General features: G+C 36.4%; 1 protein-coding gene across 1 annotated transcript in view; it reads right to left on the bottom strand.

The window, feature by feature from the left end:
- APC2 (APC regulator of WNT signaling pathway 2) overlaps positions 1–14,466 on the bottom strand; it is a 788,186-nt gene that overhangs the window by 249,694 nt on the left and 524,026 nt on the right. Inside the window, exons 5-6 of the mRNA XM_044053997.1 lie at positions 6,650–6,758; positions 6,224–6,337 (exon numbers count right to left, since the gene is read on the bottom strand). Coding sequence (XP_043909932.1) covers positions 6,224–6,337; positions 6,650–6,758 — 223 coding nt within the window. The remainder of the gene's footprint in view (positions 1–6,223; positions 6,338–6,649; positions 6,759–14,466) is intronic.

Here is a 14,466-nt window from a genome sequence, read left to right on the forward strand (position 1 = left end):
AGTTTCAGTACACACTACCAGAATAACAGGATGGTAGTACGGCAGCTTCCACCTAAGTAAATAACTCCACAATCATGTAGATTGATAAAGATTTAATATTTAGAAAAAATACACACCATAGGTTAAGTGCTTTCACCCGGATCCACCAGGCTTTATCAGAACAATGATCCCAACCATACAAGTTACATATTTGCTTACAAGTACATATTTAATTACTTTTTCTATCCAAAATAATTATTTTGTTGCAACAACTCCATTATCTACGCAAGTCATTATTACTGGAACTTGTACACACTTTTCCTTATGCATTCTGCCCTTTTCATTTTACCCTTTATTTCACTATTAAATTCATAATTAAAACAAACAAAATACTATTCATTGGACATCCTTGTCTAATACCATTATTCATTTCTATTTCATTACTTAACCACTTATTAATTAGTTTTCTCTCTACATTGTTTTTTATTTACAATCGTGCATATTCTTTTCATTTTTTACTAATATTGTAACTGTCCAAAGATTTCCATAACACTTCATGTTTTTGTATCAAAACCTTTATTAATATCGCCTACCATTAATTTTACTTCTTGTCCTTCCTTTATAACATCATCTACTACTTCCCTTATAATCATTAAAAGTCCTTGAAAACCTCTACCTTTAATACCAAATGCACTTTCTTCCAATATATTTTGTATTTTGTTTCCCATTCTCTTCTATATAATCTTCATAAATATCTTATAATCAGTATTGTTTAATCTTATTGGCCTCCATTTTTTTAGTTCTTCTTTATAGCCTTTCTCCATAGAAGTTTTACAATTCCACTACAAATCTCTTTATACTTAAAACCCTCTTCTATCCTTTCATTCAAAATTATTACAAAATTAACTTTTTGACAATCCTTAAATTTTATATACATTTCATAACTGATTGCATCTGAACTTGCTACTGAATCTAGATTACCTTGCTTAATTATTTTATCTAGTTCATCATTTATCTCCTTTTCCAGTTCTTTATCATTGACTCTGAATTGTTTAACTTGCCAACCTTTTCGGACTTATCTATTTCCCTTCTTCTTATACATCTCTTCTACATATTCCTCCACTTTTTCCATAATTTGTGTTTGATTTTTTTAATTTCACCATTTTATTCCTCATTATCTTAATAAACTATTCTTCTCTTTTACTATTTTTCTAAATACGCCGATATCTCTTCTTTTTCCTTGTAATATAGATTTTTGTTTAAAGAATGAACTTTTGATTCTTTCTTTATGTTTTCATATATTACTTTTACTTTTTCACAGAATTCTAGTTTGTCACATTCGAAATTTTCAAAAACGTTATCATATACATCACATATTCCTATGACTCTTTATAGGTTCATAGGTTTGCTCTGCCTCACACATACCGGGATTTTGTTCCACAGCAGCCTTTGTGAAGTGGGTAATTCAGCTGCTTGAGTAATGTTTACCGCCGCCCGGGGCCTTAAAGGAAGAAGGGCCTCGAAAAAGGTATCTTGAGGTTGAGACTGGTAGTCTTTTTCTGTCTCTGCTGCTACAGAGTTCTCAATGAAAAAGCAAAGCGCCGCGCTTTTATAGCAGGGGCTGGAAAAGACAGAAATGACCAAACTAAGTTACTGCTGCCTTAAACCACCTCTAAGGACAAACAGGCAGCTCAGTACTCCCCACCTCACTGGTGTAGGAAAAAGGAAACAACAAAAATTTTTTTTTTTTTTTTTCAAGATTTTTTTACAGAAAGGCAGAAAGAAAAATATTAAAATCTGGAAAGGTTCTCTTTCTGGTCTCTGTGCTGCTAGGAACTGCTGGGCCACCACCGAGGAGCTGTGCTGAGTTTCTCAATAGCTGGAAAGCCCGCCAAAAAGCGCTTTATAGCAGGGGCTGAAAAGACAGGAAATGACCCAAATGGCCAATAAACTACAAGTTACTGCCTTAAACCACCAGGCAGCCCTACTCCTCCCCACTCACCACGAGTAAAAAGAACTCCCCTGACCAACCCAGGGAGCAAAAATGGTCTCTCTGAACACAGCTAGGAAAAGTATGGAAAACAAATATTAGCCTGTGATTTAACTTTCTAAACAGTTCTTTTATTTATCTACCAATTTAAGTAACTTACTTTATACTTTTTCTTAAATAATATCCACCGCTGAAGTCTAATTTTTGCATAATGGTATTATTGTTAAATGTTCTTTCCATAGTTGTATGGTTATGCCCTCTCCATTACCTTCTATATTCCATTCGTTTTCATTTACTCTTTTTATTCATTTTCCTATCTTAATGTATTCTTTATTTTCTTATGTTTCTATCCATATTGCTAGATGATCTGAAAAGCCTGTCCTTACTACTTCTTCTATTATTTTATCCCTTCTGTTATAAAACAATCAATCTCTTTTTTAAACATATTCCTTTCATATGTCCATCCTTTTTCTTTCCATACATTTAACTTTCCACATTTCATTACTCTCTTCATTATCTGTGTATATTTCCCCTTTTCCTTCTTCTTTCTTCTTCTTTCACTTAAGTCATAATTAAAATCTCCTGTTATTATGTTCCTGTTCACTATAACATAGTCTAATATTTGCTAAAATAAACTTTTACTTTATTTAACAACTACATAAACATAAACTGTTATAATTCTATATATTGTTTTCCTCCATCTAATATCCAGGACAGTCAATCTACCCATTCTTACTAAAATTTTGTCTAATATTTTAACTGTTCTCCTGCATAAAATTGCATATCCAGAACAACATCCATTTCAGAAAGTCCATATTATATACTTATTCCATAAGTTGCCTGTCTTTAATCTTTCTTTTTTGTTATAAACCTTATATCTTCTAATATATTTATATCTATATCACAACATTTTATACCATTCTGTTATTCCTATTCTCCTTGTTATATTGATAAGACTATTCACATTTATCAATAATACTCTAAAGTTATTTCTTCTTTAATGTTTTAATTAGTTGAGTATTGTTTATTTCTCCCTTCACTTTTGTTTTTATTTCTGTCCATTCCCCTTCTATGTTTCACATTTATACTCTAAAACTTTATTTTTCTAACTTTTACCTATAGAAGTTTTCTTTTTAACCACAGTCCGATTTATATTTTCTTCATTACTAAATTCTGAATTTTCTTCCACACGTCAATCCAGCTCTTTCTCACTAACTTCCTTCGCTATTGTCATTTTCATTTCTTCTTTTGTTTTATCTTATCCTTTTCTTTTCCTACCTCTTTAATGTCTTCAATTTTATTTTCATTTTCTTCTTCTATTTCTGTACAATCCATTGCTACATATCCATTTTGTTTACATTTGTAAAATTCCAACTCACAGTTTTTGCCCCAAATCCCATCTTTCCTCAAATGTCACACCTTTTTTTTCACATTTATTCACAAAATGTCTCTTTTCCACATGAATAAGATGTTCTTATTTGCCCCAAGTACTTTACCAAACATTCCCTTCAACACTTATAACACTTGATATATGTGTGTGTGTGTGTGTGTGTGTGTGTGTGTGTGTGTGTGTGTGTGTGTGTGCATATATATATATATATATATATATATATATATATATATATATATACATATATGGGTCTACTACCGGAGATCAAAATTACAATATTTCGAAATCCGGTAGTAGATGCCCACTAACGCGAAAGTGCACTTTCGTGAACACCACTAGAACGAACGGGCAATGTCCTTCACTGTGGTGCGGTAGTCACGGACCTTAGGGTTAGGGCTTGGGTTAAGGATAGTGGAGAGCCCTACTAGGTATCCACTATCCTTAACCCAAGCCCTAACCCTAAGGTCCGTGACTTCCGCACCACAGTGGAGGACATAGGTTCAGACTACTGCACCGTGGAGGACATACAATTTCCTCCACTGTGGTGCGAGTCATGGACCTAGGGTTAGGCTTGTTGGGATAGTGGATAGCCCTACTAGCTATCCACTATCCTTAACCCAAGCCCTAACCCTAAGGTCTGTAACCATTCGCTCAAGTGGTGTTCGCGAAAGTGCTCTTTCGGTGAAGTGCATTTTCGCATAACCATAGGTCTACTGTTTATTTCGAAAAAGTGAGTTTTTGATTATATACAGTAGACCCATATATATATATATATCTATATATGTATATATATATATATATATATATATATATATATATATATATGGTTTACTATTAAAATTTCGAAACAAACTCCATCAACTGTACTATTGTCGAACATGGAAGTTCAAAAACGGTAATATCGATGACAAAAAGACAACCTAGGAACGGGTTTTAACATGGGTCAAGATAGGGCAGATGTTTGTAGTTCGGAATAACACTGAACACCTATCGCAACCCATGTTAAAACCCATTCCAAGGGTTTTTTTGTCATCGATATTACTGTTTTCGAATTTCCGTGTTCGACAATAATACAGTCGATGGAGTTCGTTTTGAAATTTTAATAGTAAACCTATATATATATATATATATATATATATATATATATATATGCTTATCATTTTCTATTTTAAAAATGACATTGCTGTTCCATCCCCTAGTCCATAAACCCCTATCATCATAAACTTTTACAATGATCAACACTTCCTTTTAAAGTCTCTTTCTATCACACTTCAAAATTGTATATATCTTTTTCTTTGTCTCTCTGAATGCAGGTTTTGTAGCATACTCATTCCATGAATTTTCATTTTTTTTCAAATTCACTAATAAAGTTCTCCATACCTTGCACAGTCTCAAATATAATGTCACAAAAAATCCCTGTATTTATAAGAATAAATGACTTTACCTTTTGAATTGTAATGCCCAGAGGTAAAACAACATTATCCCATACCTTGTACCTGTTCAGTGCTATTTCATTTCAATGTATCTTCTCTCTCAACATAGTGGTCATGGTCTTATTCTTTCCTTTTTATTTCTCTCCTTCTATGACTTCCACTGCCTCCTCTTCCCTTATTTTCTTCATTATATCTCCCCACAATACTTTGCTGCCATTCCTGGGTTCACTTTGGTTTATCATTTCATTGGGCTGTAATCACGTACTCCGTGATTTAATTTCTTAACGGGTTCGTATTAAATTGCTGAATGTTTCAAAGTTCGAATGTCATATGGTCGACACCATATGTTCAAATTCTGAAAAGTTCGAAAGTGAAAGGCAAAGGCTCCATATGCACAGAATGAGAAAATGTCCCTTTTCTGCACTGAAGTGCAGTCTCGGAGTTGGTATATTTAATTAGGGGGGGGGGGTGCAGGGGGCTTGTCCCCCTGCTCAGAGCATTAAGGTAAGTTTTTTTTTTACTTTTTTATTATATATTCGGGGTTTCAAGTTTTGCTCATATGTTGTCAAACATATGAGGTTCGAAATTTTGAAGCTTCGAATATATAATATAGACACTTTCTTAACAATGAAAATGAATTTTGCTGGAACAAAACATCCAACTCCACCAATACACTGTCTTCTGAGCCAGTGTTTGCCTCTGCTCCCTTACTTCCAGTTTCGTGCAAAATGTTCTCCCAGCTGCCACTGTGATATGACCAAGATGAGCAGTAATGATTACTGGCAATACCCAATTAGTGCAGTGAGTAGGGGAAGTTCTCCAATGCCCTGGCCAAATTTCTCCTAGTAGTATCCATATCACCTCAGGTCTCCTCTGAAAAGTGGCTACTAGCCTAATGGGACTAACAAGGCCAACAAAGAATAACTATAACAAAAAAAAAACATGACAGAAGGAGAGAAAAAGATGCAGTTCACTAGACAATCAACATTTTGAAATTTGGGGAATGTGGGACAGGTAGCAGTAAAGTAAGCAGAGGAAGTAAAATGTTTCCAAAAAGCACATGAAATATTCTTCCAGAAATTATCTTTTAGCAGTAGTAAGCAACAATAAAGTGCTACACAAATACATACTAGGGAAGATATGTTTAGGCACAGCTGCAAAAAAGGCAAATAGCCACTACAGATTACGGAAGAACTACACACTGTACAAAAGACAGGGTGCCTGTTCAGGCTGGGGTTGAAGAAAGGAAAGTTCTGGTTCTGCTTAACTTATAAGACACCTGTGATCTGAGTCTAGAACATCTACGAGAGACTCGGTAGTCATAACTATCATATTAATGCCTAGCGTATTCAACGAGAGGTGTTACTTGCTTATAACTATTGATATGATGTAAAAGAATTAGCAAAATAGAAAGGTAGCTAAGGTGATTACCTGTGCTCTCTGTACCATCTCATCACTTGTCCCAAATCGTTCTTCCATTAGTGAACGGATCTGATGTGCCTCAAACTCTAGCTGTTGCCGAATCCACTCTACCTGCATGGAGAACTGGAATAAAGACAGAAGTGTAACGTATTCAGATATTCTTGCATGGTAATATTGTACACAAAGCCTGGCCCATAGATTCCATCACACATGGACAGGAATGATACCCAGTGCACATCGTGGAGCACTGTTTTATTTTGACATTGTGGTTGTTAGAGATTTAGTTGTTAAAACCCCACCTGTAAAAGCAAATTATGAAATAGTTCTTTAAATAACTGCTTGCTCGGGTTTCTGGAAAAGATGTGAGTGACTTATGTGTATTATGTGGCAGGCTAAGGTAAAATTGGTTTCAGTTTGATGCGGCAGTATACTCACTGTTTCAATGTGAGGGAGTTCATCCATTCTCTTCGAAAGGCCCTGAAGTTGAGTATAGTACCACAGCTTTTCCTTTTCCTCCTTGTCAATCTCACGCAGGAGCAAGCACCTGGGAACAGATACAAGCAGCTCTACTCATTGGCTGACTGTAGAACACTCGTGGTAGAAATGCATTTAATATGAAAAAGTTATATGTGATTTACATTAGAGAAACTTACTCAGACTGAAATACAGTACAACATTTCAAGTTCTTGGCAACCTTTTTTAAGCAAAGAGATTAATCGCAAACAAATAAGGCAGTTTTTTTATGACATGAACTGGCTAAGGTGTGTACACAGAAGCACTAATAGCACAGCACTTTATTTGCTTTCTAATTTTAATTTCTCCTGGTGTATCTTCTGTAACAGTCTTTTTGCATTACCTCACCTTTAAGCACTTAATTCCCACCTCTCCTGAAATAGTCAGTGCAGAAACAATTTTGTGTGTGTGTGTGTGTGTGTGTGTGTGTGTGTGTGTGTGTGTGTGTGTGTGTGTGTGTGTGTGTGTGTGTGTGTGTGTGTGTGTGTGTGTGTGTGTGTGTGTGTGTGTGTGTGTGTGTGTGTGTGTGTGTGTGTGTGTGTGTGTGTGTGTGTGTGTGTGTGTGTGTGTGTGTGTGTGTGTGTGTGTGTGTGTGTGTGTGTGTGTGTGTGTGTGTGTGTGTGTGTGTGTGTGTGTGTGTGTGTGTGTGTGTGTGTGTGTGTGTGTGTGTGTGTGTGTGTGTGTGTGGATGCATACATATATCTAGAGAGAGACAGAGACAGAGAGGCAGACAGACAATCCATCTGTATGTAAACAGTGTTGTACTACAGCTCTTAAGAGATTAAACTAGGTTAAACGAGGTAGACACTAGAACATAACTACTGGATCAAACAGGACCCTTGAAAAGTTTTATGGGAGGGACTCAGAGGATATTGAAAAGAAAATGATCCTCCAAACAAATGGGATGCAATGAATTCATTACAGTTAAGTGCACAGATCAGTAGGATGTCAGGCAAGTGCCAGCCACTGCATCAGAACCATAGCTAGGTCATCTGGATCTCTGTGCAGTTCCCCAAACCAGCACACCCATCAATAAACAAAAACTCTTCTGCACTCTGAAACTGTAGAAAGCTGCTTACAGCAAACATAACAAGCAACTTGGTTGTGTAACAGTTAAGGTCTTTACCTCACAGATACAAGGCAGAGGCTTTAATTCTGACCTTTGGCTAGGCTTGTAATAGAAAGAACTCAGAGCACTTCAGCCATGACCACAAATGTAGTATCAGCATTCATTTATGAAGTCACAGTATCCCCAAAGTTTCATAAAACAATGCCTGTACTGTATTCCTGCACCATTGGTATCTACCTATCATACCCCATAATAGATTGTACCAAAGTTAGCTATCCCATTTGCACTGCACTACTAACATAGTAGAACAGATAACCCTACTGCCGTCTAGGGTTACAGAACACACAGATCATGAGTCGACAGTTCTGAAGATTTCCATGGCAGAGGCCAGATATAGAAGGAGTGTAACCAACAGGGATAGATGGGCAGAATTTCCATAACAGTAGTGGTAACAGAATGTCAGACTGGATGAATAACACCATGTCCCAGAACTGCAAGGATCATAGCAGTGTCTGTAAAATCTCATGACCTATAAGGAAGGAAGAAGGGAGCATCAGACAGAAACTGATATACATTACAAACAGAGACAAAACATAATATCATAGCAGTAATGTGAAGGAGTCGAGGGCATAGGTGGTCATCAGCTCTACATAAACAAAGCAGAGGTTTAACGATATGGATCACATGACATGTAACATTGGAAGCCCCACACACACTGCCATCAGTGTGCAGGATCATATGTACTGGTCTGCTAAAGTATAGTATGTACAATCACAGAAAACATGGATGCAACAGTGCAGGAAATACACTATGGGGACCACAGGAAGGTGCCACATCTGCACAATAATGGATATCATCAGTACATATCACACGGGTGGCAGAGATTTGCTTTGCTTTTTATTGAGAATAAAATTAAAAAAAGGTAAATAAAAAAAAAGAAAGAAACGTGCATAAGTGTGTGTGTGTGTATGTGTGTGTGTATGTATGTGTGTGTATGGGTGCGTGTGCATAAGCGTGCATGTATTTGTGTGTCTGTGCATGTGACAGTAGAGAGAACACACACATTAACTTCTTCCTGCTGCAGCAGGCAGTCCATCAACATGCATTCTCCTAACAATGAGAAGTATAAAACTCTAATGCCTGTCATTATTTACTGATATTAATCCCCAGTTGTTTACCAACAAAATGATCATTCTGTGAGGGACCGATCAGCACTATGCAACAAAATCAGGGACAGCAAAGAGGCATGGGGGTACAGATGCAATGCCTTGCATTCTTTGATTTTTTTTTTTTTTGTTTTTATTCACTTGTTCACAATGAGGCAACTGAGGTAAATTCACTCAAAAAATTGGCTGTAACTGCTTGGCAAAGTGTGTGTGTGTATTTCTATGTATGTGTGTGTGAGTATGTATGTCTGTGTTTATGAATGTGTGTGTGTGTGTGTGTGTGTGTGTGTGTGTGTGTGTGTGTGTGTGTGTGTGTGTGTGTGTGTGTGTGTGTGTGTGTGTGTGTGTCTGTAATCACTTACAGAAAGTCGGACTTATGACAAAAGGGGTGCAAATAAAAATTTGCTTTGATCCAAACAATATTCGGGAAAAAAATCCCTTCATCAGTGTGTAATAAAGAACAATTTACTTCCCATGAAATTATATAGAACACATGACACAGCAGCCAATCAGAAAATATGAATAATTAATAAGATTAATTTAAAACACCATACGTCTACTGAGCATAACAAAATAACTTGCACAGTGAATTAAAAACAAATCACTTCTTGACTTCAACTAAAATATATCTATAATTTAATTTGTTTATTCTTCAAATTGGCTTAACACTAACAGTCGCATTTATTCCAGGAGGCCAATCTGCTTCTAGTCTCAGTATCCAATTATATTTTCTGATTTCAAGCTTATTATTCATGTCCTCACCCCCTTATACTGGGTAACAACTTCTGGATCACTATAAAATTGGAAATATGTTGAGGACCATATTGAGAACAGTGTTTAGCAAGGGGAATTAGTTGGTACACGTCTCCTAATATCAGAAAGGTGCTCCATTATTCTTCTTTCAGTTTTCTGCTACACTTGCCAATATAAAAGGCATGACAGGCAGAGCAAGTTACTAACTAAACAATATTAATTGTATTGCAAGTAGCAAAATAGTAAAATTGATGCTTTCGCTTACTAGTGGGATGAATGAATTCTGTACATTGCAAAACATATTAACAATTTACACAGTTGTAACATAGGAAGGTACCTTTTTTACTACATTCTAATGGTAGTTTAAAAGTACTGACTTCTTTATAGTGCAACCGTTGTTTCAAATTACTACTTTTTCTATAGGCAAAATGTAGACTTGTTCCAATACACTTATTCAATCAGTTAAAGCTTGCAAAATACCACAATTACTCCTGATGATATTCTTAACCCTTCAGTTCTAACATGAAAACAGGTGACATAGCTTACATAATTATTATCTGTTGTCCTCCCATTAAGCTGCCTATGATACCTGTCACTCATAAAATTCTCCCATTGATTCGAAGTAAAATTTGCATAGGTGTTCGCAACTAATGTTCCCATTCCGACATCTGAAATTTGACGGTTGGGTTCTTGTTTGAACAAAAATACACTACTAGTTAAACAACTTCCAAAAGAGAGCAGACAGTCTCTGTTTCTTTACCTGTATAATCGCTATTAGACACCAAAAAATCTCTAAACTGCTTGAACACTAATTATGTGGAATCACTATAAAAAGTAAATTAATATCTAACGTAACAAAAATATATTCTTTCACTTGATTACTTGCATACCATTGATACAGTTTATCTAAGAAGTCACCAGTGTTCTTAATACAGCTCTTTAATTTAATTAACAGAGGACATAGCACATTTTCCAAATGTAGCAAGATTGGCTTAGTGATCCATTCCTGACCAGATGCAATCAGTCTCCTTGGGGGACAGTGTAAATTTTTATGAATCTTTGGTAAGCCATATAAAAAAGGAATTACAGGATGTGCTACATTTAAGAAATTATAAACTTCTAAATATCATTCAGTAATTGTTCATAAAAATGAGATCTAACCTTATGTATAATAGTATTAAGAGCATTCACATTAATCTTTTTAAACATACCTTCATCACTTAAGAATTCATTCATTTAAATATTTCTTCTTCACTAAAATAACAATCGCTACACCTTTATCCGCTTGCTTAATTACAATACCAGGATTATTGTGCAATTTAACTAAGGAATCAAATTCATTCTTAGTCATATTATACTTTTTGTTGTACTTTGGTTGCGCATAAAACTAATGCAGCTACTTTTCACAGGCATTATAGAAAGCTGTAACTACAAGTGCACTAACTGGTACAAATGTATTCAATCTCTTGGGTATTTTATTGACATAAGCACTATCTTTAAATATAAGCTTCAAATTTGAATTTCTGGTAAAATGCTTTAAGGCAGTTAATGCGCCTACTAACAAGTCACTTTCTGTAGGAATAATTTGTAGTCCCTTTTTAAGCAGAGCATAATCAGTAGAAGACTGTTCTAAAGTGGACAAATTGACATATCACCTTCGGTCTTCTCCTCCTTTTCTTTTTATTCTTCGTCTGGATGACCCTCATTGTTTCACCTCTATTCTCTCCAGCAAGTGCAGCATCAGAGCAGTCCATTGGCATTGAAAATCCTCTCCCTGACTGGGGAAGCTAGTGCCAGTAATTTCTCTCACTGCTAGCTCTACACCCCTCTGATTGGTAGAAACTGCTGCACCTTGAGAATGAGTAGGAAGTTCAAATGTCTGCCTTGGCTGCTCAACAGATATCCCATTAACAAGATCAGGCATGCTAATAGTATCCAGTTCATACATTGAGCTTCTAATATTAGAATCTCAAACAGTCTGAGGTATTTCTTTGGGCCATGAAAAAATGTTACCATTTTTAAAATCATTTATATCACGGTGCAATTTATGTTTCTTTGTTTGTTGCAAACAGATCTCAAAAACACTTAAACATTCCAGCATTTCATTATAGGGCCCAATAATGTCTTTAAAGCAAGGCATTTTGGATATAGTACTTTTGAGGGTAACAATTTCCGTCTGTAGCTCTCTTTCTATATCAAGGAAGAGTTGGTTCATGAGTAGCATATAATCAGCACTCAGTTTTAAGTTCAATTGTTGCCACTTCTTAAGGAGAACAGGATATATATTGCTGTAAGTAGGCATTTTTAAAATCCTTAAGCCATGTAGTGCAATTCCAAGTTCCAAGTAAACTTGGAAACTAAGTCTTTGCCACTGCAGACATTTATATGTTTGACATCTTCCTCCAAAACATGCATCTGCTGTATAAGAGTATCATTATTGGCAACATTAGTATTCAAACTCACGAAATTATGCAATAAAGGATTTGAACGTACAAGTAAAATATTACTCAAAGAACGGGCAGTCCTTACAGAAGAGAATTCAAATAAGTTGAGTCTCTGGAACCAAGGGATATGTCATGTTCATGAATCTTAAGTCTCTGGCTGTGGTCCCTTTCTCAAAGAGAAAAGAACTAACAACCACATGACTAAAAAGGGTAACCACACAAAGTCAAGGGCAAATGAACATACAATCACTTACAGAAACTCAGATTTATGACATCAGATACACAAAATTTACTGTGTGTGTGTGTGTGTGTGTGTGTGTGTGTGTGTGTGTGTGTGTGTGTGTGTGTGCGTAAACATTATTTATATAACTTATATTTTGGATATAAACTACTTCCTCCAAAAACTAAAGCAAGTTTGAAACATTAGTCAGAGGAACTATTTTACATTAAAAAAAAAATATATATATATATATATATATATATATATATATATATATATATATATATATAAAGCTCAAAAATGAAGCCAAAGAATGGAATTCACCACAGGTACTCACCATAACATTCCATGTTTGTAGCCCATCTTGCCTTTCATTCTTACATATGGGTTCAGAGCCGATCCTCAGCTCTGACTCGGCCTATTACAAAGCTCAAAGTCTTCTAGTTGGCTCATGGCTAGGTAGGTATCCTATAGTGCACCAGTACAATCCCCAGATCTTGTTTGCTGCTAAACTATAGAAAGACAGAATTACGGCTATCCAGAAAGAACAACAATAATGAAAGGTCTCTACCTTATTATGGAAAAATGATCCTGTCTCCAGATCTTTCCAGGATGGGGGTAGGTGGGTGGGTTCATAAGAATGAAGGGCGAGATGGACTATAAACATGGAGTGTTATGGTGAGTACATAACTTCTTTATGTTCTGTAGTCCTATCTCTACTTCATTCTTACATATGGGACAGCGTCCCTAGCACCTTATTCTTGGGTGGCTCACAGAAAAATACTCCTGAGTATCGTGGAATCAAAGGAGTCTCTACCCCTAGAGGTCAGGTCCAATTTGTAATGAGTAATAAAGGTATGAGGGATAGCCCATGTTGCTGCTGCACAAATATTGTCAATTGGAATTCTGGCTTGGAAGGCAGCAGACGTAGACTGGGATCATGTAGAATGAGCCTTAATGTTGAACAGTAAAGTCTTTCCATTAGAAGAATAAATGAAAGAAATACAGCTCAAAATCCAATTTGAAAGGGTCACTTTGGAGACTGGGAGACCTAGTCTGGAATCACAGAATGATACTAACAATTGGTCTGATTTTCTAAGTTCCTTAGTCCCGTGAAGATAGAACCATAATTGTCTGTGAACATCCAACTGATGAAATTTGTATTCTGCTGCATTGGAATGGTTAGGGAAAAACACCTGCAGCTCTATAGTTTGGTTCAAGTTATTATGAGAGCAAACTTTAGGGATAAAGGATGGATTTGTGTGAAGAGAAACTCTGTCTTTGTGAAAAATCAAATAAGGGGGCTTGATAGATAGTGCTTGTAACTCTGATACTCGTCTAGCAGAAGTGATGGCTACTAGAAACAAAGTCTTCCAAGACAGAAACTTCAGGGGACATGAATAAGCAGGTTCGAAGGGTGGAGAAGTTATTTTAGACAGGATGAAGTTTAGATCCCAGGAATCTACCGGTTCCTGAAAGGGGTGTCTCAGCAAAGTAGCACCTTTAAGGAATGTTTTACACAATCTGTGTGACATCAGGTTAGACTCATGTTGACCCAAATGAAAATTAGAAATTGCTGCCAACTGAACCCTAATTGTGGCAGCAGCAGATCCTTGATGGAAAAGTTCAGACAAAAATTCTAAAACCACTGGGAGGGATGCAGTGTAAGGGTCAACATTCCTTTCTTCAGCCCAGATGGAAAACCTTCTCTATTTGCTAGTGTATAACTTTCTAGTGGAAGGTTTATGTGAAGAGGTGAGAATGTGGGTCACAGCAGGTGAAAAATCATGAAGCCTGACTAGGGATGGAATTGGAGCAGCCATGCTGTCAAGTTGAGGGTGTGGAGGCTGGGGTGAAGAGAGCTTGACATGTGCATCAAGAGGTCTGGCACTGGGTCCAGAGTCCATGGATCATCTAGTAGATGAGGCCTGAGAAAGGGGAACCAAATCTGATGAGGCCAGTAAGGAGTGATGAGAATCAATTTGCTTTCCAGCAGCTTCACTTTCTGAATCACCTTGGATATGAGAGGAAAGGGAGGGAAAGCATACAGGAGACCCAGAGGCCAATCATGAACAAGTGTGCCTCTC

The sequence above is a fragment of the Protopterus annectens genome, chromosome 13.part0, assembly GCF_019279795.1.
Source record: "Protopterus annectens isolate FY-2018-M chromosome 13.part0, PAN1.0, whole genome shotgun sequence".
NCBI classification, from domain to species: Eukaryota; Metazoa; Chordata; order Ceratodontiformes; family Protopteridae; genus Protopterus; species Protopterus annectens.